Source organism: Anabrus simplex, chromosome 2, assembly GCF_040414725.1.
Source record: "Anabrus simplex isolate iqAnaSimp1 chromosome 2, ASM4041472v1, whole genome shotgun sequence".
NCBI classification, from domain to species: Eukaryota; Metazoa; Arthropoda; class Insecta; order Orthoptera; family Tettigoniidae; genus Anabrus; species Anabrus simplex.
This window is the reverse complement of record NC_090266.1, coordinates 989,856,032-989,881,929: the sequence shown is the minus strand read 5'-3', so window position 1 is coordinate 989,881,929 and position 25,898 is coordinate 989,856,032. Positions and strand designations below refer to the sequence as shown.

Genomic DNA, 25,898 nt, shown 5'->3' with positions numbered 1-25,898 from the left:
ATTTCATTCAGTACAAGCAGCAAACTGGTTCGTTAGTTCTACTATCTTTTCCTCGCGTCAGTTAGAAGATTACATTCCTTCTCACGTCATCACTCGACAGGGTGTCATTCGAGATGTGCATACAGAAATAGAGGAAGGCGAACTATTACAAGTGATAGATTATCCTGTTAAAATCAGACGAGTCCGTCGTATGTATAGGCGCACACTTAAGGACAATGTTTCAACTGCTGTACCAATACGGACTTGAGTGTTTACCTTTGACTCTCAGACTCTGCCAGACAGTGTGTCAATATATGGTTCATGTGTGGCTCCAGTACGTATTTGCTACCATTGCTTGCGCTTCAGACACATTAGTAAACACTGTTGCTCTCAGGGTGGATGCAATAACTGTGGTGTGTCACACGCTCCACACCCCTGCTCACTGCCTCAGCCTCAGTGCGTACATTGTCAAGGTCAACACAGTGCCCTCAGTTAAGAGTGCCCCTAGTATAACAAACTATTAGAGATAGACGAGGTTTCAGCCAAAAATATAACATACCATTCAAGGAAGCTATTATGAAAAAATCATAAGCTGACGTGGTTCAGCCATTACCTCTCACATATGCCAAGTTATTCCTCACCGGGCGAGTTGGCCGTGCGCGTAGAGGCGCGCGGCTGTGAGCTTGCATCCGGGAGATAGTAGGTTCGAATCCCACTATCGGCAGCCCTGAAGATGGTTTTCCGTGGTTTCCCATTTTCACACCAGGCAAATGCTGGGGCTGTACCTTAATTAAGGCCACGGCCGCTTCCTTCCAACTCCTAGCCCTTTCCTATCCCATCGTCGCCATAAGACCTATCTGTGTCGGTGCGACGTAAAGCCCCTAGAAAAAAAAAGTTATTCCTCCCTTACCAAGACAACAAAATCACAAAATTACCGTTTTTCAACATCGGCCATCTCCTCCGGATTTTCCCAGAACGTCTGTCCCCCACCCACCGGTATTTTACCACCTCCATGAAGTCAGTGGGGGGCCAGTGGGCCGAAACCCTTATCCACCTCAGCCGCACTTAATAGCCCCCAGTAGTGCAAGTCCCTTGCCTGGCAGCTCTTCTCAACCACAACTTACTTCATTAGAATCCCTTATTACTGGCAATCAATCAATCAATCAATCAATCAATCAATCAATCAATCAATCAATCAATCAATCAATCAATCAATCAATCAATCAATCAATCAATCAATCAATCAATCAATCAATCAATCAATCAATCAATCAATCAAATAATACTGATCTGCATTTAGGGCAGTCGCTCAGGTGGCAGATTACCTACCTGTTGTTTCCTAACCTTTTCTTAAATGATTTCAAAGAAATTGGAAATTTATTGAACATCTCTCTTAGTAAGTTATTCCAATCCCTAACTCCCCTTCCTATAAACGAATATTTGCCCCAATTTGTCCTCTTGAATTCGAACTTTATCTTCATATTGTGACATTTCCTACTTATAAAGACACCACTCAAACTTACTCGTCTACTAATGTCATTCCACGCCATTTCTCCGCTGACAGCTTGGAACATACCACTTAGTCGAGCAGCTCGTCTTCTTTCTCCCAAGTCTTCCCAGCCCAAACTATGCAACATTTTTGTAACGCTACTGTGTTGTCGGAAATCACCCAGAACAAATGGAGCTGCTTTTCTTTGGATTTCTTCCAGTTCATGAATCAAGTAATCCTGATGAGGGTCCCATACACTGGAACCATACTCTAGTTGGGGTCTTACCAGAGACTTATATGCCCTCTCCCTTACATCCTTACTATAACCCCTGAACACCCTCATAACCATGTGCAGATATCTGTACCCTTTATTTACAATCCCATTTATGTGATTACCCCAATGAAGATCTTTCCTTATATTAACATCTAGATACTTACAATGATCCCCGAAAGGAACTTTCACCCATCAACACAGCTATTTGTGAAACTCACAATCGGACTTTAACCCCGTTTATCATCATACCATTGCCTGCTGTCCATCTCACAACATTATCGATGTCATTTTGCAGTTCACAATCTTGTAACTTATTTATTACTCTGTACAGGATAACATCATACGCTAAAAGCCTTATCTCTGATTCCACGTCTTTACTCGTATCATTTATATATATAAGCAAACATAAAGGTCCAATAATACTGCCTTGAGGAATTCCCTTCTTAATCATTACAGGGACAGATAAAGCCTCGCCTAGTCTAATTCTCTGAGATCTATTTTCTAGAAATATAGCAACCCATTCAGTCGCTCTTTTGTCTAGTCCAGTTGCACTCATTTTTGCTAGTAGTCTCCCATGATCCACCCTATCAAATGCTTTAGACAAATTAATCGCGATACTGTCCATTTGACCTCCTGAATCCAAGATGTATATTATATCTTGCTGGAATCCTACAAGTTGAGCTTCAATGGAATAGCCTTTCCTAAACCCGAACTACCTTCTATCGAACCAGTTATTAATTTCGCAAACATATCTAACAGCTTCCACACGGTATTCTTCTATCAAATCGTGGTATCACTTCGGCATCGGAACTTCGCGAAATGATAACACAAAACATTCATGGAAGCTTTTAAATTAAAAATATTGCAGTGTAATAGCCTATCAGCCATAGCTCATAAACATAGTCTTCAAAAAGAATTGCATGATCGGCACATTAACTTGTCAGCATTATCTGAGACTTGGTTTCGCGCTGGTATACCAGTTATTTTTCCTGGATATCGTGTTCTGCGTTCGGGCAGAGATGAAGGATATGGAGGCAGTGGTCTGTAAATAGGCAACATTATTCGTCACAGTGCAATATCCCTTACTTTTCCCGGAGTTCTTTCATTCCAAGTGGTACCGGCTCGTATCTACCTCCCCGCGGTTGCATTTACATTAATATCACCGGGCGAGTTGGCCGTGCGGTTAGAGGCACGCGGCTTTGAGCTTGCATCCTGGAGATAGCGGGTTCGAATCCCACTGTCGGCAGCCCTGAAGATGGTTTTCCGTGGCTTCCCATTTTCACACCAGGCTAATGCTGGGGCTGTAACTTAATTAAGGCCACGGCCGCTTCCTTCCAACTCCTAGGACATCGTCGCCATAAGACCTATCTGTGTCGGTGCGACGTAAAGCCACTAGCAAACAAAAACATTAATATCTATCTATTGTCCATCACGTATTGTAATTCAACCTGGAGAATGGGGCAATTTATTTAACCAACTGGAACCTCCATACATTATATGTGACGATCTTAACGCCCATAGTGTAGCTTGGGGATGTGCTTTTACGGACCGTGCTGGATTAGCCCTTCAAGATATGGTGGATGACTACCACCTGGTCATACTCAACGATGGTAGTCCTATCCATATATCTCGGCAGTAGATGTAACTATTTGTTCTCCAGAAATTGCTGCCAACCTAACCTGGGAGGCACGACGATACTCCCTGTGCTCTGATCATCTTCCTATCGAAATTCATTTACAAAATAGCTAAACCTTACCTACAACCTTCTACCCCACCACAAAATAGAACACCAAACGAGCAAATTGGATTGCCTTCGGAGGGAAAATATACTCCGAACTTCAAACTGCTACTCTCCCTACCGACCCACTTAAAAATACGAATGTTTAATACACATCATAAATGCTGCAGTTTCGGTTAGTATCCCAGTGAAACAAAACAACCTTTCTGTTTTTCGAAACACACCCCTACGCCGTGGTGGTACACAGAATGCTCCCGAATGATTGCAAGAAGAAAACTTGCTTTTGTGCAATATCGACGCCTTTCTTCCTGGGAAAATTATTCTAATTATCAACGTATCAACGCACAAGTCAAAAGATTTTTAAAACAGAAAAAGTGGTCCAGTTGGAGAAGATACTGTGAAGAAATTAGCATAGAAACCCGGCTTACTACAATCTAGAATAAAGTAAGGGCCTTAAATGGGGTAGGGAGTAGCTCCCCACATTCTTCATTTCCATCCGATTGCGTCGAGGCTTTTCATAGTCATATTGCTCCACAGACTGTGCCGCAATTGCCCGGTTGGTGACTTTCACCCAACTGGGATCGCAATAATTTTCTGTTACGCCCATTTACTTACACGGTACTCCAACTGGCAAGGCAACATAACAACAGCACTGCTCCTGGTAAGGACTGCATCCAGTACTCGATGTTGTCCCATCTCCCTCTCTCGGCGCAAGTTCTATTTTTAACAACATATGGACACGGGGAGAATTACCTTTGGACTGTATTACTCAAATTGTCAACTCTATTCTGAAGCCTGGAAAGGACCCTAGTGACCCTTCTTCTTATAGAGCAATTGCTTTTTCCTTGTGTGTGGTGAATACTCTGGAAAGGATAGTGAAAGCACGACTCGAGTGGTGGTTAGAACACCGGCAGCTGCTTCCTCAGTCGCAGTGGGAGAGAAACATTGGACCATCTCAGTATATTCACTTCTGCATTAGAACATGCTTTTGCGATTAATGGATACCTTACGGCTCTCTCACTGGATATCAGCTCAGCTTATGATAACGTCAGTATACCAGTTCTCTTCAGTAAGGTTAAAATACTCCATATCCCTCCAGCTTTTATATATGGTCTTCACACATTTTTGCAAGAACGATATATCTACGAGATGGACATAGTCGTTTACATGCCCCTCGTCGCCTGTGTAAAGGTCTTCCACATGGCGCTGTGCTCAGCCCGCTTTTGTGTACAATTTATACTGCTGATCTTGAGCATCTGTTTAGCCCCTCGGTTCACGTTTTACAATACCCGGACGGTATGTTTCTTTACACTACTTCCTCTAGCTTCGATGTTACATATCTTCGTTTACATTATGTGGTCTGCGATCTGGCAAATAGTTGCATAATAATGGTCTTGAATTGTTTCCATCGAAGTATTATGGACTTTGCCTCAGCTTGGTGATATCCATTTAGAACCATTCACATTTCCAGTGAAATCATCATTACGCCTATTGGATATGCACATTGATATTCGTCTAACTTGGAGTTGCCATATTGCTCACGTTCTTACAAAAATTGAACGAGCGATTAATATTCTACGTTTTGTGACACGTACCTGGTGAGTGGCTGATCCTGTTATACTTTTGACTGTGTATCGTCCTATGATACGCTCCACGATAGGTTATGATTGTTTTTGTATGGGAATCTTCCTGCATACGTCACGAAGAAACTGGAAACCATACCATTTCTGGCGATCCGCATCTGTTCGGGTGCTATGCGATCAACACCAACAAATGCTCTCTTAAATATAAGTTGGAGAATTATCTTTGCAAGTGCGCCGAGAAATTATAAGCAATAAATTTCTGTTTCAACGTTCTGCTGTTTCACAGCATCCCATTCTTATTGCTCTTCAGCGATTGACCGTTACCCAGGAGAGACATGGACGACGCTCACGATACAAGCCACAGCTTCTGTTACGCTGCTATAACGAACTGAAAACGATTTTCTCACTAACTCTCAGAACACGAAACATGCTCGGGCTTGAAGCCAGCTTTCAGTGCTCTTCACATCGACTGCCTATATACTATCTACCTAGATATCTCACCACAGAAGCTCATACACAGAACAGAACTGATTCGCTCCATGTGGCCCAATAGTGCTTATATCTTCACGGATGGTTCCAAATTCGATGGCTCGGTGGGATATGCAAATTACTGTCAACAAATGGGAGAATGTGGTATCTTGAAACAACCGCCCGAAACCTCTAAATACAGCGAAAACTTTAGCTATATCTGCTGCACTTCGTTTTTGTCGAAACAGGCGATTCGATTCCGCTCTCATCATTACGGTCTCCAAAAGTGTTATGAAGAAATGACAAAATCTCCAGTGGAATCTCCAAACGCATGGTTATTTATATGACAAGGCGGAGCGAGCTTTTAACATCTATTCCTCAGGTTGCTCCATAGCATTTCTCTGGGTCAAAGGACATAGTGGAATTTTGGCAGTGAAATGGCTGACGTACTACTTACAGGGTCTACAAGGTCTACTTACAGCGCTGCAACTCCCATGGATGGACTTTATTCCCACTATTCGACAACAAATTCGTCACAAATGGTCTACGGAATGAGAAACATCTCAACTGCACAAAGGTAGAGCTTATGCTCTTGTACAACCCAACATCCCTCCTAAGTCATAGTATTATAAGTTCCATCGGTCACGAGGTCTAACGGTTTCAGTAAACCGAATGAGGCTAAATCATGGACCATTCCCTTCTCATCTACATCGCATAGAGGTTTTGGATTCACCGCGCTGTCAATGTCAATGTGCGGAGGATGGAGATCTCAACCACATGCTGTTTAAGTGTGACCTGTATGATGCTTCTCGAAGCCGCATTCTATCTGAACTATGTTATCTACAAGTGCCGTTCCCGACCAGCGCTGCATTGGTGTAGCAAGGTGAAAACAATCCAGTTCTCAATGTTGTGATGGACTTTTTGAGAACCGCGGATATAATAATTTGACATTGTGCTCATCGCATTGTTGCCAGTGTTTTGTTTGTTCTCCCCCTCTCCTCCCGGAAGAGAGATTCAGTGTGGTGTTATGTACTTGAAGAATGTTGATGATGTGGACGACCAAATGTTGTTCCAACAAAGGTCAATTAAAATAAATAAAAAAGTACGACGAGAGAAGAGATAGCGAGTTTCTGAGAGATTATTAGACTTGTAACGGAGGACAGGAATGAATATAGGTCGCTCTCAGTCAATGTGCAGAATACGGTAGGTAGGCAAGACGGTGGGGAGGATGGGGAGATGTTGTGGAAGACAGGTAGGCTAATGTACCAGGAGTGGAGGAGATCTAATGAGGGTGGGGTTGAAGCTCCCTGGTCATGGGTGACTCAATTGTCAAGCATGTGGGGAAAATTTGTGGAGGAAAGGGAACAAAAATATCCAGGAAATATGTTAAGACAGATGTTTAGAAATATAGAAGGGAGGGAGGAGAGTAAGGAGAAGGTGGTAATTTTCCACGTTGGTACCAATAACGTAAGGGGAGCAGGAATAGATTACTATCATAGCTGGGGATGTTTGGGATCTGGTTACGGCAGCACGGAAGCAGTTTAAGGAAGCAGAGATTGTTATCAGTGAAGTACTGTGTATGAGGGATATTGAATGGGGAGTGATTGGGGATTTAAATGAGACTATGGAATGGCTATGTGGGAAATTGGGAGTGAGATTTATATATCCTAATAGGTGAGTACGACATAGGGATTTACGCTCAGATGACCTTTACATTAACCGCAAAGGTACTTATAAGTTAGGGGGTTTGTTTATAGAGGAGTTACAGGGAGGTACATTCAGGGAAAAGGGGTGGTCCAGGGAGCGGTGATGACAGTTTAGGAAGCAAGAAGTCAAGTAAGGATGACATAAAATGCTTAGTGTTAAACTGTACAAATACTATAAAGAAAGGAATAGAATTAAGTAATTTGATAGATACAGATTTACCAGACATTGTAATAGGAACTGAATTATGGCCGAGAAGTGATATTATGGATGCAGAAATTTTCTCACGGAATGGCGTGGTTAACGTTGGGACAGGTTAGTAACGGTAGGGGGCGAATATTTATACAGCTGAGAGAAGGATTTGTGAACTAAGAAAAAGTTAAGGACGAGGAACATGAAATTCTAGATGTAAGACTCATCACAAAAGACAATAGACAAGTTGACGGTTTTGGGGTGTACAAACTAGGAAGGCTGGCGCTGATGCTGATGCAGAATTATTTTATAAGATAATTAGCTATGGCGGGAACGACGCAGAAAGGAACGTTATTGAAGCGCATGATATGAACTTGCCAAATGTTAATTGGGGAATGCGAACGCCAGAAAGCATGTCTAACAAACGGTGAATAGGCTATTATGGGAATGACAGCTGAATCTGAAAGTGATGGAGCCAACTAGAGGGAAAACATATTCTAGACGTGATGCTGATAACACCAGATGGTCTCTGTAAGGATACTGAAGTGATAGAAGGTACCGTATAACTGATTATAAAGCTGTCTATGACGTAGTTAAAAATAAATGTGTTAGAAAGGAATGTCGTAAAAGTAGGACTATTAGGCATTGCCGTATGGCTGATAAGAGAGGAATAGGGAAATTTTTAGAAAGCAATTATAATCAATGGAAAAGGATGAATGAAAATTTAAACAGCCTATGGGATGGGTTTAAATAAATTGTTGAGGTGTGTGAAAGCAGGTATGTACCTTTAAAAGTGGTAAGGAATATTAAGCACCCATTATATTATAACAGGGAAATAAAGTGATTAAGAAGGAAGTGTGGATTACAAAGAAATAGTTAGGAATGGTTGTGGGAGTAAGGAGAAATTGAAGGAGCTCACGAGGAAATTGAATTCAACGAAAAAATCAGCTAAGGATAACATGATGGCAAACATAATTGGCAGCCATATGAATTTTGGGAAGCAATGGAAGGATTTGTATAGATACCTTAAGGCAGAAACAGGTTCCAGGAGGGACGTTCCAGGGATCATTAATGAACAAAGGGAGTGTTTATGCGAAGACATACAGAAAGCAAAAGTACTGGGCCAGAAATATGTAAATGTAGTTGGATATAAACATAATGACGAGATAGAGGAGGCGACTAATAGTAGCGAAATACTGAAATTTACCTATGATAATAAAGGCATTTATAAAAAGATACAAAAGTTGAAAGCTAGAAAGGCAGTTGGGATTGATAAGATTTCTAGGGATATATTAAAGGCTATGGGTTAGGATATAGTGCCATATCTAAAATACTTATTTGATTACCATTTGCATGAAGCATATTGTTTGTAAGTTCTGGGGAAGTATTCTTTCTTGTTATATTAGACACGCTCGCGAAATTACTAACTGGTTTGATAGAAGGCAGTTCGGGTTTAGGAAAGGTTATTCCAGTGAAGCTCAACTGGTAGATTGAGGTGGTAAAATGGACTCTATCGCTGTTGACCTATCCAACGCTTTTGATAGGGTAGATCATGAGAGACTACTGGCAAAAATGAGGGCTACTGGACTAGACAGAAGAGTGGTTGAATGGGAGGCTACATTTCTAGAAAATAAAGACTTAGAGCAGGTGAAGGGTTATCCGATCCTGTAATGATTGAAAGTGGGGTCCCACAGGGCAGTATTATTGGACCTTTCCTTTGTTTCTTTACATAATATATACAGTTATGGGTAAAGAACTGTGATCACAGACAAGGCTATTTGCAGATGATATTATTAGTATGGAGTAGTAAATGAGTTGCAGGATTGTAGGCGACTGCAGAGGGACTTAAACAATCTAGTGAGATGGACAGCAAAGGTATGAATGTAAATGGGATGAGAAGTCTGGTTGTAGGCTTCGCCAAGGGGAAAGTTCCTCCCTGTTTTAATAGTTGGGCTGATGGGGTGTTAGTACCTCATGGGGAACACCGTAAGTACCTAGGTGTTAATGTAAGGAATGATCCTCCTCAGGAGCGCCGACTTCGGGTAATTATTGGGGGGAGGAGGCATGATTAACATGAACACAGGCATGTGAAATGAGGAACAACTATTCATGCAAACATTCCTATATAATAACAATATTCACAAACATTAAACAACATAACAGTAATAGAGCGTGTTTCTCAAATACATTTTGAACGAGTCTTTTGTACGGAAATTTCAATAATATTCACAAGTAAACAGAAATATAGAACTTGATTCATAAATAAATATTTTGAAGGAATGTTTTATGTTCGAAGCTATCAAAAAATCACAAGTAAAAAAAATAGAATTTTCTTCATAAATACATTTTGTTAATAAATGTCTTATTACTGTATATTATGTATTTCATGATACGAAATGTGAAAAGCTCTACCACCAGATGTACCGCCTGAACAGTCTCCATTGTGAAATGTCGTTCCCTGAAGGAATGCCCGCTTTCTAATCTCATTTCTTGATATACAACCATCTACCAATTACTCCAGATTTAACGCCTGAACAGCCTCAGAAGACTACCAGACTCCACGTTTCAAGGGGACTTAACATCTAGGAGGACAAGTTTTGGGGGCAAAATGGCACTCTGCCTCACCTAAGATCATTGGGGGGCGGGGGGCAGAAAACGCCTTGCCAACCCCCCTCCCAAAGTCGACGCCACTATCATATTAACGAGGTGGTTAAGAAAGACTACAGATTTCTTCCCATGATTATGAGAGTATTTAGGGGTTGTAAAGGAGAGGGCATGTAACACCGCAGTTAGAGTGTATGAGACCCTCACCAGGACTACTTGATACGAGAACTGGAAATAATTCAAAAGGAAAGCAGCCCGATTTATTCTGCGTGATATCCGACAAAGAAGTACTGTGGTATTACGAAATTATTGCAAACTTTGGGCTGGGAAGACTTGGGAGTACGGAGACGAGATACTCGACTATGTCGTATGTTCCGAGCTGTCAGTGGAGAGTTGGCGTGGAATGACATAAGTAGACGAATAATATGAAGATAAAGTTGAAATTCAAGAGGACAACTTGGGACAAACATTCATTTACAGGACGAGGAGTACGGGATTGGAGTAAATGTTTGACTGATACACCTAGGAGCCACAAAATCCCGAGGGTATTCAACAACTGTTCGGGAAACTAATAACACCGGCTGTGCTACAGTGCTCTAGACTTGCGGGTCATCACTTCAAGCACGTACGTAGCCATTGTTAGTGCAGTTTGAATCCTCCCTCTACCTATTCTGTCTTCGTCCGACCCGATCAGCTCTTCTTAGGGCCACATGCACTTCCATTCACTGAAACTGTGCATACAAGTGTATAGGGGCTCGGTCTCGTACATTAAGAGACGGTAAAAACTAAATAAATCGAAAATAAAAGAATATATGTGTCCCGGACTCGAACATATCACATGTAAGACTGGCGCACCGCAGTGCTCGGCTTGCTCCTACGATCTACATAGCACCGCGGCACAATACATGTAGATAACAGCTCTGATAGTTTTAACACGGTCACAATGTCCACTTCGTGTTTAACCGATGTTAAATTTAGGCCCACCGGGCGAGTTGCGCGGCTGTGAGCTTGCATCCGGGAGATAGTAGGTTCGAATCCCACTATCGGCAGCCCTAAAAATGGTTTTCCGTGGTTTCCCATTTTCACACCAGGCAAATGCTGGGGGTGTACCTTAATTAAGGCCACGGCCGCTTCCTTCCAACTCCTAGGCCTTCCCTATCCCATCGTCGCCATAAGACCTATCTGTGTCGGTGCGACGTAAAGCCCATAGCAAAAAAAATATATAGGCCTACATATCAGATCATTTGGAGAGCGCACTCGTGGTTGCAGTTATTTAGAAGTATCGTATAACAACCATTTTTGCGTAGGCCGTACATACGAAGGTATCCGTTTTGCTGTGATTACTGTGCGTACTGTCCGGCTCCATGGCTATATGGTTAGCGTGTTGGCCTTTGGTCAGAGGGGTCCTGGGTTCGATTCCCGGTAGGGTCGGGAATTTTAACCATCATTGGTTAATTTCGCCGACTCGAGAGCTGGGTGTATGTGTCGTCCTCATCATCATTTCATCCTCATCACGACGCGCAGATCGCCTACGGGAGTCAACTCAAAAGACCTGCACCTGGCGAGCCGAATATGTCCTCGGACACTCCCGGCACTAAAAGCCATACGCCATTTCATTACTGTGCTTACTGGCAGGATGGATGTTTTCAGGCCTATACAAAACTGCAGTTTGCATAAATCAGTATTGGTGGGGGGAGCTGATTAACCTGCTATATTCCAATACATCTCGCAAAACAACGGGGTCGTGATAGCCAAGTGACATTCTCATTGGCGCCTCACTAAAACGGCCGGGGTTCGAACGGATCATGGTCAATTCTCGAGGGAATTGTGAAATGAAAAATGACTTCTCTGTACTTCGGAACCGACGATAAATTGGGGATCCCATGGCTATGATCACGATACTGACAGCAATGTAAAATTGCTTGCTTGACTAACACCAACAACAGCTTAGCCTTGTGCGCTAGGAGTTTTGCTAGTCTGAGAGCATTATTTGGACACTAACATCTCCGCATCTCTAGATATACAGTGGCCTAGACTGTGGTTCTGCTTCAGACTAAACGTCAACGGACGCGGTGCAATGTGCATTTGAGTCGGGAACTTACAGTATAGTTTGTGTCATTGAAACTGTTGGCTAATGCAGGCATTCCGCTTGCCAAGTGGAGCAGTTGCCAAACAGTTCGTCCTCGCTGTTGGCGGACTGATAAAGAGTATTTCCGTGTTGTGACATCCCCTAGCGGGGTTGAAAATGCATTTTACTGAAAGCAAGTTGAAAGAGCTCAAATACTCCTACAGTCTATTGGCATTCATCGTTTTCTTAACAGCAGATCTATCATCAAGTGACGTGACTGTAGGGTACTCCGTAGGCCAACTGTTAATATGACGTTTCTTGTTGTTCTGCCTCCAATACATCCGTCACGGCTCATTGCAGGTATTTAGAATATGTAGCCTCTTCTCCCAGTATGCTAGTATAGGAAGGGAAGGATAGTGAGGTGAGTCCGTGGTTAAGTTCAAGGATATTGAGCAATAAAAGCAAGTCAGTTTGTAATTTTATGTAACTGTCGATATCGTGGTCATAGCTACGGAACCTCCGGTTTTACGTGGAATCCGAACCAGAGGGACGTAACTTTTCTTATTCCAAATTTGACATACACTTAGATTCACAACGTAGGACCTCTGCTCTTATAGCCCTACTAGAGCGTGGCAGATATTGTTAGGAAAGAAAGCTTTCAAATTTTGCTGTCTCCCTCTTATGTCGAGTGTTTCCTTCCCGTTTCTCTTTTGTTGGATAAATGAATGTAAGGATCTCGTGTGCAAGCTGGTAAAAGGCAACCGATAATGGAATTGAGCGGCGAGGTATTCTGGGGTATTTGGGGTCGTTATTGAATTCAAAAGCGGTCATCGAAGACGGAAAATAATTTTCTACAATGCACGCTTTAGGACACTTTCAGGTTGATGACGCGAATTTTTAACTGAGAAAATGATTAAATAATCGCTCTATCTTATGTGAGTAAAATTAACATTGACACAAACAAGCGGTTCATTTTTAATTAACAGAAATAAAACAATTAGCTCCTTGGTCTGGAAATAATTGGTGCATATTCGTTGTTTCATCGTCTTAACGTTCCACGATAAAAGGATAGGCTATTACTGAAATGAAAACCTACAACCTGTTTTCCAGTCAGTGACCGGGTCAGGGATGGAATGAATGAAGCCCCCTTCTTGCGGCGAGGATAGGAATTGTGCCGGCTGCCGAGGCCTTTCGCACGAAAGGATATTAGTATTTGAAATAGATCATCACACTTGGACTTGAAGCTCCTCAAATGTTATTACGTGGACCTCGAACCAGCCCTCAGATCCACGTAAAATATCCCTGACCTGGCCCGGAATCGAACCCGGGACCTCCGGATAAGAGGCAGGCACGCCTCCCGTACACCACTACAGCGGATATTAGATACCTTAAATACCGGAACGTCCTTGCTACTTACATCTACCTTGCAGTCGTTACAGATAAGATATTTCCCTAGTACATGGAAAGTAACGGACTCCTCGTGCAGTAGTAGTTATCTTTAACCGTTATCGTTAATACTAATGCACCAGGCACCTCTGGACGTCATATGCCATGATGTTATGTACAAAAAAAAAAAAAATTGAAGTCCACATGTAATTACATTTATTTCCAGACCAAGGAGCTAATAATTTTATTTCCGTTAACTAAGAGTGAACCACTTGTTTGTGCCACTCACATAAAATACAGCGATTATTTAAGCATTTCCTCAGTTTTTATTCGCGTCATCAACCTTAAAGTTAAATATTAATTTTATAAATTTAAACTAAGTCTAGAGTAGTTTACAGATTTTAAGTCGTTTACATGTTCATTCGGAACATAGTTCTTGTGCTACTATAGAAGCATCTTTATTTTGACTTGGTCATCTTGTCAGCTTTATTCAAGTGATGCAATAATTAATTTTTCCTTTCAGTTATTTTAAACTGAATTTTAGAGCGTTATGCTTCGGTGATGTGCACATTTGACTTAATCGAATGTTGGGCTGGTAGTTAACGAGTGGTCCAACTTGAGCTGGAGGTCGTGTTGTCTTAAGGGTCCATTCGATCATTGTCTGGTACCCAGCGTTATTACTTAATCGGTGGATAACCTTACATTAAAGGAAGGTTTGGAGATCAATTCCCAGAACTAAAATTTCACGAGTAAATATTTTGACCTTCGGTCTGATTTCAAATACAGTTTTAGCTTTCAGACAGCTTTATTTTAGTTAACGGCGGTGTTAATGCAAGGTAACCTCAGAAAGCCATTGGGCTAATTCATAAGGAAACAATGTATTATTTATGACCATCTTTCAGAGGATAAATGTTCTGGTTTGTTTGTTTATCTATATCTTTACGTAACTTATCTTCATTTTTTCAATCCTTTCTTGAATATTAATGAAAATGAATGAAATGACGTATGGCTTCTAGTGCCGGAAGTGTCCGAGGACAAGTTCGACTTGCAAAGTGCAGGTCTTTTGAATTGACGCTCGTAGGCGACCTGCGCGTCGAATATTAATAAATCTGCGTCAGTAAACTCCTTATCTTTTATTTTTGGTACTTAGTATATTCCTTCATATCCTGTCGATCATTCAACGAAGTTGCTAAAGGACACGTTCTGGTAAAAGTAAGTACAGTATTTGCTTACGATGCTGAGATCATCATTAAAGGGTACAATACCTAGCATTTACTGTTCGTCCCATGTCTAATCTAGGGGTAGCGTACTGGCCTCTCACCTCATCAGTTCAGGGATGTTTCCCTAGACCTGAGGGCTGGTTCGAGGTCCGCTCAGCCTACGTGATTACAATTGAGGAGCTATCTGACGGTAAAAGAGCGAACCCGGTCTAGAAAGCCAAAGAATCGGCCGAGATGATTTATCGCCCTGTCCACTCGTCACCTCGTACTCTGCAGGCCTCCGGGCAGAGCAGATGTCGCATCACGGCTGTAATGCATTGGGTTTAGCATTCATTACCGAGCGGAGTGGCCGCGCGTGTTAATGCTCTACGATTGTGGAGCCAAGCTCTGCTTTTGCGAGACGAGTGGATTCGAACCTCTCCGTCGTCTGTTCTGAGAATGGGTTTCTATGGTTTCCCATTTTCACATCCAGGCAAATGCCGGGACAGTTGCAATTCATAGGCCACAGCGGATTCCTTCCACCACTTTACGCAATTTCATACACCACCATTCAGTTCATCTTCATTAGCTCCTCAAGTGAGGTTGGCGACAGGAAGTCTATCCGGCCGTAAAAACATGCCATATTGTTTCATCTCACCTCATCCTCGACTCCGTATCAGGAAAAGGGTAGACATGCAGACATACGCCTAGCATATGTACTATAATTCTGTACCGTTTGAAAGGTCCACTTCACGAATACGTTTGCTGCGATGCTGACTCTTTGAATATTCAACGCATGAGGCCCGGTAACCAACAAGTTATGTTCATCAGATCATCATTATCCTCTTGTGCAACGATTCCCATTTAAATTCCAAATATTAATGTCTCCCGTTTTTGTTCACACTGATTCCAGGCAAAATCTGGAATATGACCTCATTTTCAGAAGCTAAGCTCTCAAATCTGTCACAAATTAATTACAGTAGCCCATATCATTAGGCGACGTGATAGCCTTAGAGGGATTTACACTGGATCCTCACCTAGGCGGCCGCGGTTCTATCCCAGGCAGCGAACTTGGGCGGTTGGAACGGTTATTCACTTCCTTATAGTTCGGATTCCAAGTAACGCGGAAGGCCCTGTGACTATGAATACAACATTAACAGTCAACGTAAAACTATAAGCTTGCTTGTATCATCATTCATGAGGAACCCGGAGAGATGGTCATATAGTTTCTCCTTTTCTCGGAGCGTGATAGTTGAGTGACATCATTTCAACATCTACGTTCGAATCTCGGGTCAATGCATGTGTGTTTTAAAAAAAATGAACATCCACGTCCTTGTGGATCAGAATCCACATGAAACTGGAGTGACGTAAAACTTCAAGCTTGCTCGCTTTTCTCTGTTACCGTTTGAAGTGGCTCAGATATTCAGGCGGTAGAACACTGGCCATCTGAACCCATAGCATTTGAAGGAGCTATTATTATTGTCCGTTTTGCCCTCTAAGGAGCATGGAGAACCGGTAGTTAGAATTGATCTTTTCGCTCTTATCTTCCCAGAACATCCTTATCTCCTGTGGGCGAGGGACGCAGACGAAGAATACACCCGCGGTACCTCCTGCCTGTCGGAAGAGGCGACTAAAAGTGGCGACCAAGGGATGGTGGAATTTGAACCATGAGATTATTTGTGATTGGTACCATTATGTGAGGAACACCATGGGTCTGGGCGTTGCCTGTGATTAGTACCATTGTGTGCATTCCACCGAGTCGGGGGAGTGGGCGCTCGGCACACGGAGGAGCTGCCGTGCGCCGCGGTGAATTGCGTTGGTTCCCCTGTGTTCAGAACACGTCTTCGTTACCTATGAGTAGTACCAGTAGGCTATGTGAAGAACACCATGGGTCTGTGTTACCTGTGGGTAGTACCATAATGTGTGATACCCCGCGGGTCTACATTGCCTATGATTAGCAGCACCATGAGTATATGTAGCTTGTGACTAGTTCCACTATGTGAGGAACACCACGGGAATGCCGGCGCCCGTGGTTAGTCCCACTAAGTTAGGAGCACCATAGGTCTGCGTTGCTTGTGAGTTGTACCCTTATTTGAGGAACACCATGGATCTATGTTACCTGCGAGTGGTGTCATTATGTGTGACATACCATGGGATTACATTACCTGTGATTAGTACCACTATAGCAGGAACACCATGGTTCTGCTGGTTTTGCTTCACCAGTGATTAGTACAATTATGTCCGGCTCCATGGCTAAATGGTTAGCGTGGTGGCCTTTGATCGCAGGGGTCCTGGGTTCGATTCGCGGCAGGGTCGGGATTTTTAACCATAATTTGTTAATTCCTCTGGCACGGGGCTGTGTGTGTGTCGTCTTCATCATCATTTCATCTTCATCACGATGCACAGGTCGCCTACGGGAGTCAAATCAAAAGACCTCATTTTGGCGAACTGCGCTTGTCCTCGGACACTCCCGGCACTAAAAGCCATACACCATTTCATTTCAGTACAGTTATGAGGGGCCAGTGACCTGGATTTTAGACCCCTTTTGACATCAAGGATCATCTCAGAAATGAGGCATTGTGAATCGGATCCAATGATTGTTTTGGATTCATGGTTAATTTTTAATCATCATTCGTCTTAGATTTCAATCGGTGGATACATTTATCGTTTCATTTCGTTTCCCGTCGTACCATTAGGGGCCGATGATCTAGCTGTTAGGCCCCCTTTAAACAACAAACATCATCAGAACTTCCTCATCCTCTCGCTATGATTCTGTCGTCTTTCTTGAGTCCATGCTTTTTTCAGTTCCACATTTCTTGCCGCCGGTTCGTTGGATGTGGTATTGTGAGAATTGGTTTTTCTTGGTATAGCCTGTGTAGTTCCCAGTATTGACTTCTGTGACACCCGTTTGGGTGTCTGCAAGCCAGCGTACTTTGGTTCACCGTGTTCCAGTTTTTGCTATAGGTTTAACGGCGCACTGACACATCGAAGGGTCTCGGCGATGGAAGAATTGGGAAGGTAGCGCGGCCGTAGCCTTAATTAAGGTACAGTCCCCCAGCATTTGCGCGATGAGAAAATGGAAAACTTTGGAAGACCAATTTCAAATCTGTCGACGGTGGAATTCGAATCCATCATCACCCGAATGCACGGTCACAGCTACGCGACCATAACAGCACGACCAACCTGCTCGGTCGCCGTGTTTCATTGATAACATGATGATGATGGTTATTATTATTATTATTATTATTATTATTATTATTATTATTATTATTATTATTATTATTATTATTATTATTATTATTGCATGTCCAACCCTTTTCCCGTTCCTATAGGGGTCGGGTATGAAGTGAGATGAATCTTCGTAGCGAGTGTTTTTATGACCGGATGCCCTTCCTGACGTCAACCGCATGAGAGGAGTTAATGAGATAAAATGAATGACGTGATATATGATCGTAGGAAGTGAGAGAAACAAACCCGTTGCCAACACGTAGCCTACTCGTGTCGAATAGCGCCAAGGGTCTGCTCAAGGCTTAACCTCTCCATCGATGGACGAATCACCATATGAACACGTGCGGAGAGCTTTGGAATTGAGTCCAGGCTTGTAGTGATTAGAAGTTTTATACCGCTTCCTCTCCCACGCTGCCGGCCAACATTCTTTCTGATGGTGAAATATTTTTCGACCAACGGGACTCGAACCGTCTAATCACGGTGTCAGATCACATAGACTTGACGCCTTAACGATAATGGCCTCCAGGTGGGATTCTTCTTCTTCTTCTTCTTATCCTTCCTTTTCTTCTTCTTCTTCTTATTGTATGTTATGATTATGCTTTTATAATAATGCTATATATTTAACAACCCTTCACCTTCTATTAGTCTCTAGAAATATAGAAGTGCTGGGTTTGCCCTGAAGATTGTTCTTTAATGTGCCCTTTTGTCTACTACGTCGAGTATCCACATTTAGATGCCAAGCAAGTGTGCAGGGATTCGATTCAGTAAGGTTGAGCACTAGAGGCGGGCGTCCAGCCAATTGTACTACCATGTACCACACTTATTTGTTTCACCCTGTCTCTAGCATACGAGATAACACTGACGTCCTTGCATTGTTGCAGGTAAAGAGGAAGGAAGATGGCGACGCGGAAGAGTCGTGACGAAGATTGCTGCAGTGTTAACTTCCTCAAATACGTGCTGCACATATTCAATGTGGTCTTCCTGGTAAGTTCACTGTCCCGCTTTAACCTCTCCTATCTTTAACACCTGGATTGGAGGACACTTTGGTGTACATACGATTTTATCTTCCGATTTTAATCATAATTTGTAGTAACTACATGTTTATTAGTACTTTTAGTATTTTGAGATGTTATGCCACATTCAGGAAATCCCAACATTCCGTCTATTCTTATTTGCCAAAATACAGACGTTTAATGACAGCTTTACACGAGAAGTGGGCGGTAGATTTGGGCGATGGTAGTAAGCGAAAACTAGTTAAAAATAGAATAACATATTATTATTATTATTATTATTATTATTATTATTATTATTATTATTATTATTAAATATGAATTATATATCATGGTTTAGTGCTGTAGCGATTCTGGGATCAGGCAGCTGAACCACAAACATACCAGTAGATATCGAAGTGCAAATCACGCGAAGAAGATCATGCTCTGTGTAATCTAGATTTCAGAGGCACTTTTTACTACAACCTACACAACGACACCATCAGTTCGAACGTATAGATGGTTTTACGTGGTTTCCGATTTTCATACCAGGTAAATAATGGGTTGTACCATAATGAAGGTGACGGTCGCCCAGTTCTAGCTGTGTCCTACCCCATCGTCGCGATAAGACATGTCTGTGTCAGTGCGACGGAAAGCAAATAGCACATTTATACATAACCTTTCTATGGGAACTGCAAATTAGCAAAAGCCAAAACCATCTCCGTAAGCCCATGAAATCACTTGGAGGAGCGGCAGAGGTTGGATATACTTATTAGCTCCACACCTGTCCATCTTTGCTTCCCGGAATAGACTTTCCAGCTCGCCAGAATAATCCGGAGTCTCCGAGAATCAAATGTAATCTCCCATCTCCCGAGAAAGCTTGTACATCTTCCGGAATTCTATCACATCCGCTAATGAAAAAAATAATAATGAAATGGCGTATGGCTTTTAGTGCCGGGAGTGTCCGAGGACAAGTTCGGCTCGCCAGGTGCAGGTCCTTTGACTAGACACCCGTAGACAACCTGCGCGTCGTGATGAAGATGAGATGATAATGAAGATGACACATAGACCCAGTCCCCGTGCCAGCGTAATTAACCAATGATGGTTAAAATTCCTGGCCCTGCCGGGAATCGAACCCGGGACCCCTGTGACGTAGGCTAACATGCTTACCATTTAGCCATGGAGCCGGACACATCCGCTAATCATTTTATTACTCATGTTTCTTGTTCAAACATTGCATCTATTTTTGTTCACCAGGTTGAGTTATTCGTATCATTAGGGCCCGGATGTTGATGACATGTCATTTATTTACTAATGATGATAATGTTATTGGTTTTACGTCCTACTAACTACTTTTAAGGTTTTCAGAGACGCCGAGATGCCAAAATTTTGTCCAGCAGGAGTCTTTTACGTGCCAGTAAATCTACCGACACTAGGCTGATGTATTTGAGCACCTTCAAATACCACCGGACTGAGCCAGGAACGAACCTACCTAGTTGGGGTCAGAAGGCCAGCGCCTCAACTTTCTGATCCATTCAGCGCGGCCATCTTTTTATTCAGTGGTCGGGTGCAATGCCCCAATATATATATACAAAACTCTGTTCATGATTCTTCAATTACAAATATATCCTTTTTATTTTGCATTATTTGCATTTTTGCGTTTTTTTGGTTTTTAATAATTTAAGAGCATTTTCTTTGATTTTCTAGAATTTTTCGATCATATTTCGGAGATTTAGGTCATGTTGTTCCTTTTGTCACGTTACCATATTTTCGTATTTTGTGAAATGATGTCTGAAAGCCTTAACTAGTAGTTACGCAAATATTGAAATAAAACATTTCAATATAATATTAAGTAGTCTTATTCTTGATCTCTCGAGTCTTTGTTTATGAATCATATTTATATTTTTAGTTTTGTAGAAATTAATTTCTCAAGCTGTTTCTTATAACTTCGTAATGTTTTTGTGGACTTTAATTTCGCAAATACCGGGCGAGTTGGCCGAGCGCGTAGAGGGGCGCGGCTGTGAGCTTGCATCCGGGAGATAGTAGGTTCGAATCCCACTATCGGCAGCCCTGAAAATGGTTTTCCGTGGTTTCCCATTTTCACACCAGGCAAATGCTGGGGCTGTACCTTAATTAAGGCCACGGCCGCTTCCTTCCAACTCCTAGGCCTTTCCTATCCCATCGTCGCCATAAGACCTATCTGTGTCGGTGCGACGTAAAGCCCCTAGCAAAAAAAAAATTCGCAAATTGTCTTTTATTATGCGGAATTTTTTCATATTGTTTCTTTTTTCAACTAATATTGATTGTATTGTGTATATTCTTTGTCTTCGAACAGTCTTCAAATAAAAGGCCTATATTATGTACTTAGTAAGTTTTTCTCCAACCTATTATTTTCTGAAGGGTTTTAAACATTAATTTTTTAACATCATTTTATAATGCACTTTCTTAATTTTTAGGTCATTTAATAAAGTTACTTTTAACATTTTAAAGTGCATTTTAACAGTTTCAGTTGACTGTTGTTTATGGGACAGTGGAACTGGAAGTGTCATGGCTAGTTCGGGAGCGAAAGAAAATATAAACAAATACTATTTCACTTTTACTGATGAGTGGAAAACTTCGTACAATTGGTTAGTGAAGGAAAGTGTGTTTGAAGCAGAATGTAGCTATTGCCGTCAATAAAATTCGAAGGTATAGAATAAGGTTCCCATTTGTCCCGGTTTTTCCGGAACAGTCCCATTATTTGATAGAAAATTTATTTACAAGTTGCTTTAACGTCGCACCGACACAGATAGGTCTTATGGCGACGATAGGACAGAAAGGGGCTAGGAGTGGAAAGGAAGCGGCCGTGGTCTTAATTAAGGCACAGCCCCAGCATTTGTCTGGTGTGAAAATGGGAAACCACGGAAAACCATTTTCAGGACTGCCGTCAGTGGGGTTCGAACCCACTATCTCCCGAATACTGTATACTGGCCGCACGGCCGTGGCCTTAGTTAAGGTACAGCCCCAGCATTTGCATGGTGTGAAAATGGGAAGCCACGGAAACCATTTTCAGGACTGCCGTCAGTGGGGTTCGAACCCACTATCTCCCGAATACTGGATACTGGCCGCACTTAAGCGACTGCAACTATCGAGCTCGTTTTGATAGAAAATCCCGCTCTTTACTTTTATGAAGAACCTTCCTGAAAGAAATACATTACGCTTACGAAATGCATTTCATTTTAAACACGCGGCAGTCCTGGTGGCGAATTCATGAAACTCTGAGATATATCAAGAAGTTGGTAATTCTCTTTTTCCTCCGTGATTCTGTTGACAGTGTTACATGCACCAAGGTTGCTACTCAATGCTGCACATAGTTTGTATCATTCCGAAACGTAAGTGCAGATTAACGACAGCATTAGATGTGAATTTCCCTTTATCAAAGGATTAGCAGACGACAACATGGCATGTACATTATGGAGTGCTAAATTTTGTGTTTCACATGGAGGTCGATCAGACGTAGTCAACCACGTGCTGTTCAAAATAATACTTCTATCAGGAACATAAGGTACTATGCGATTGCGGAAACTGAAAGTGAAGTGGATAAACAGTTATGACTGGCTGCACAGAAAGCAACCGTCGCTTATCATCCTGCTGTGTACAGTCACAGGGCCAATGACAAATGGTGTGAAATAGTTGCTCATTTTATTACACAGGATATAAACTCCAGCAATCTGAAATACCTGGCGTGTTTTGATCTGGCTGTCCCAGGCTCCAAAGGACCTGTCGACGTGTTTTTCATTAATTAATGCATTGTGGACAGATGAGGAAAATAGGCTTACGAAGGAATGGCAGGGAAGACAAGATACTAGGCCTGAGTCAACTTTGCCACACATAGGACCGTCACTGCCACCTGGATTTGAGCTTCCTAGGAAAACCTGGTCTACTCTTAACAAGATACGATCGGGCCATGGTAACTGCGCAGATTTCCACTACAAGTGGAAAAGAATTCCTACGCCTAACTGCGACTGTGGTGCCTCCAAACAGACCATCCTGCACATTATCAGCGAATGTCCAAAAAGAAAGTACAGTGGTGATATCAGTGACTTTGCCCATGCGCTTCCAGAGACAGTTAGGTATATAAATAAATAGGATATAAATATATAGTTTGTCTTTCAAAATCATTGTGTGTTGTATCTGTAAAGCCATACGCTAAATAAAATAAATAAACAGCTTGAAGACTGCACAACCGGGCGAGTTGGCCGTGCGCGTAGAGGCGCGCGGCTGTGAGCTCGCATCCGGGAGGTAGGGGGTTCGAATCCCACTGTCGGCAGTCCTGAAGATGGTTTTCCGTGGTTTCCCATTTTCATACCAGACAAATGTTGGGGCTGTACCTTAATTAAGGCCACGGCCGCTTCCTTCCAACTCCTAGGCCTTTCCTATCCTATCGTCGCCATAAGACCTATCTGTGTCGGTGCGACGTAAAGCCCCTAGAAAAAAAAGACTGCACAACAGCCACCATGAAAAATAAAATCTCAACGATAAATTCAAATGTTCTCAAGCGAAGTGCAAGGTAACTTTCACAAATGTAACTGGGCCGTTTGTGGCAGATCAGATGGACGAAGAGCTAGAAGAAGCACGCTTCATATCGGCGTCAACGACTCATCCAACAATTTAGATAAAAAATTAGTGCCTCTTGTGGTGAGATATCATCTGGTAAAAGTTGCGAGAGTGAAGGTGTTGGCGTTAGTAAGTGTAGGTGGTAAAACTTCAGAAACTCTGTTTTCTTATGTTTTTGAGGTGTTACAGAAATTATATCTCCTTGAGAAGATTATTGCTATATCAGCAAACAACAGACACGGACTTTGGTGGAACGAATAATTTGTATTCTTAACTGCAAGAAAAAACGGTGAATAATTTAATTGGCCTTAAGTGATCCATAATGCTGTGCAGACTGCTGCGAAATGCTTACCTACCGATGGTCAGTTCATAATTAACAAGATCTAACAGCATTTCCACATTTATTGTTATAACTTAAAATTCTTTTGTGAATTCACCAGTACATTGTTTTGGGTAACAGCAAAACAAGGTGGCTGTCTCTTCCACTCTGCAGTCCAGTGAGTTATTGACATTTCCATGCATTAAGTCCTATCAGTCTCAAAACTTTATTTGAAAATCCTCCTTCGTTTACACTACAGCTTTTCCTTGCCAGCCAGTTGAAAACATTGTCTGATACTATAAAACATGTTGAAAAACAAGATATGTCAATTATTGAAGCGAAGAACGAAGTAAACACATCGATAAAATAGTTAAATTGCAGCAAGTCACAAAAGTTCCTTACCACTTCTGTGGAAAATCAGTTACAAGTACTCGGAAGCGTAGGACATAACGGTTGAAAAGTTTCAAAGCTGTGCAATAGATTTCTACGATTTCTGCATTGAATATATTCAAGAGTAGTGTACGCCATTTCTCACACCTCTTCAGACTATGAATTGGATCAACATGAAGGGAAAGCAGTCTCTGATGTGGAAAAATATACAAGAAAGCTACATATTCATGAAAAAGGTGTCACCAAATTTTAGTGTGAATGAGGAGAATTTATTCGATGAGTTTGTAAGAGTGAAAATAAGTTTCAAGTGTGGAGTAAACTGAAGGATCAAAGGGCCAGTGACAAATGGTGTGAAATATTTGCTCATTTTACTACACAGGATATAAACTCCAGCAATCTGAAATACCTGGCGTGTTTTGGTCTGGCTGTCCCAGGCTCCAAAGGACCTGTCGACGTGTTGTTCATTAATTGATGCATTGTGGACAGATGAGGAAAATAGGCTTACGATTGAAACAGTGAAATATTTACTGTAAAGACTCATTTCCAGGATTTGTCTTGTGTTGACTTCCATGCCCAAATATCTAAAAAAGGAAAACACTTATCAGGTTCATGAATCTGATAAATATTCTGATGTATCTTAAACATGAACTTTAATAATTATGTTCTATTAATTGTTGTAAGTGCGTTTGTGATTTGTAATGCAGGTAGATGCATGACGAATTTGAATTCCATTTTTTATTCATTTCTAATATATCCCGCTTTTTCTTTACAAAATGTCCCAGTTTTTCAAGTGAAAAATGCTAGGCTGAGAGGCTCAGACTGCCGAGGCGTTAGCCTTCTGACTCCAACTTGGCCGGTTCGATCCTGGCTCAGTCCGGTGGTATTTGAACGTGCTCAAATACGTCAGCCTCATGTCGGTAGATTTACTGCCACGTTAAAGAACTCCTGCGGGACTAAATTTCGGCACTTCGGCGTCTCCGGAAACCGTAAAAGTAGTTAGTGGGACATAAAGCCAATAACATTATTATTATTATTATTATGATTATTATTATTATTATTATTAATAATAATAGTAGTAGTAGTAGTATTACTCAAGTGAAAAATGCGGATGTTCCGTTTAAAAAAATATGGGAACCTATTACATTTGTCATAATTTGTCATACTCCTCTAAACACCCGACGTATGAGAAACAAAGTACGGTGCTCAGTTTTTAACTCTTTACTGCATACTGTTGCCGTCAGGCAACATATAACTTTTCACCTGTATAAATGGATACAGATTGTGGACAGAGGTAGTTTTACGGCACACCTTCAACTGTACAGTCAATTAAACACAGATACAAGAGATGCCTTTTTTTTAACATAACATATCACAAAACGGCCCTACAACCAAAGGTACTCCTTCCACCCCGTCAACATCCACGCGTACTAACCACCGTTTATTTTACGTGGGCCCTCCTCATCGCATTACCACACGCTTCAGGAGTACCTCTGGCTCAACCTCAAAGACATTACCGACCTACGGTCGTGCATGTATACTTGCGCCCTGCAGTACGTACCCATGGCCAATAGGCAGTAATGTTCGGTCTTTGAATGTTAAAAGCTTAGCGTAAAATCGTGAAAAATCGTATATATACCCCGTTATGGCAATCCACATCACATACGAGTGTTAAGCTATTAGCCCCAGTTAAGA

The 25,898-nt window shown here is 42.0% G+C and overlaps 1 protein-coding gene across 3 annotated transcripts in view; it reads left to right on the top strand.

Annotated features, from left to right (window-relative positions):
- Positions 1 to 25,898, top strand: part of LOC136863234 (CD151 antigen) — a 438,193-nt gene that overhangs the window by 225,874 nt on the left and 186,421 nt on the right. For all 3 annotated transcript variants that reach the window (XM_067139609.2, XM_067139612.2, XM_067139611.2), the window contains exon 2: positions 18,794 to 18,896. In XM_067139609.2, the coding sequence (XP_066995710.1) occupies positions 18,810 to 18,896 (87 nt within the window). In that variant the 5' untranslated portion in view covers positions 18,794 to 18,809. The remainder of the gene's footprint in view (positions 1 to 18,793; positions 18,897 to 25,898) is intronic.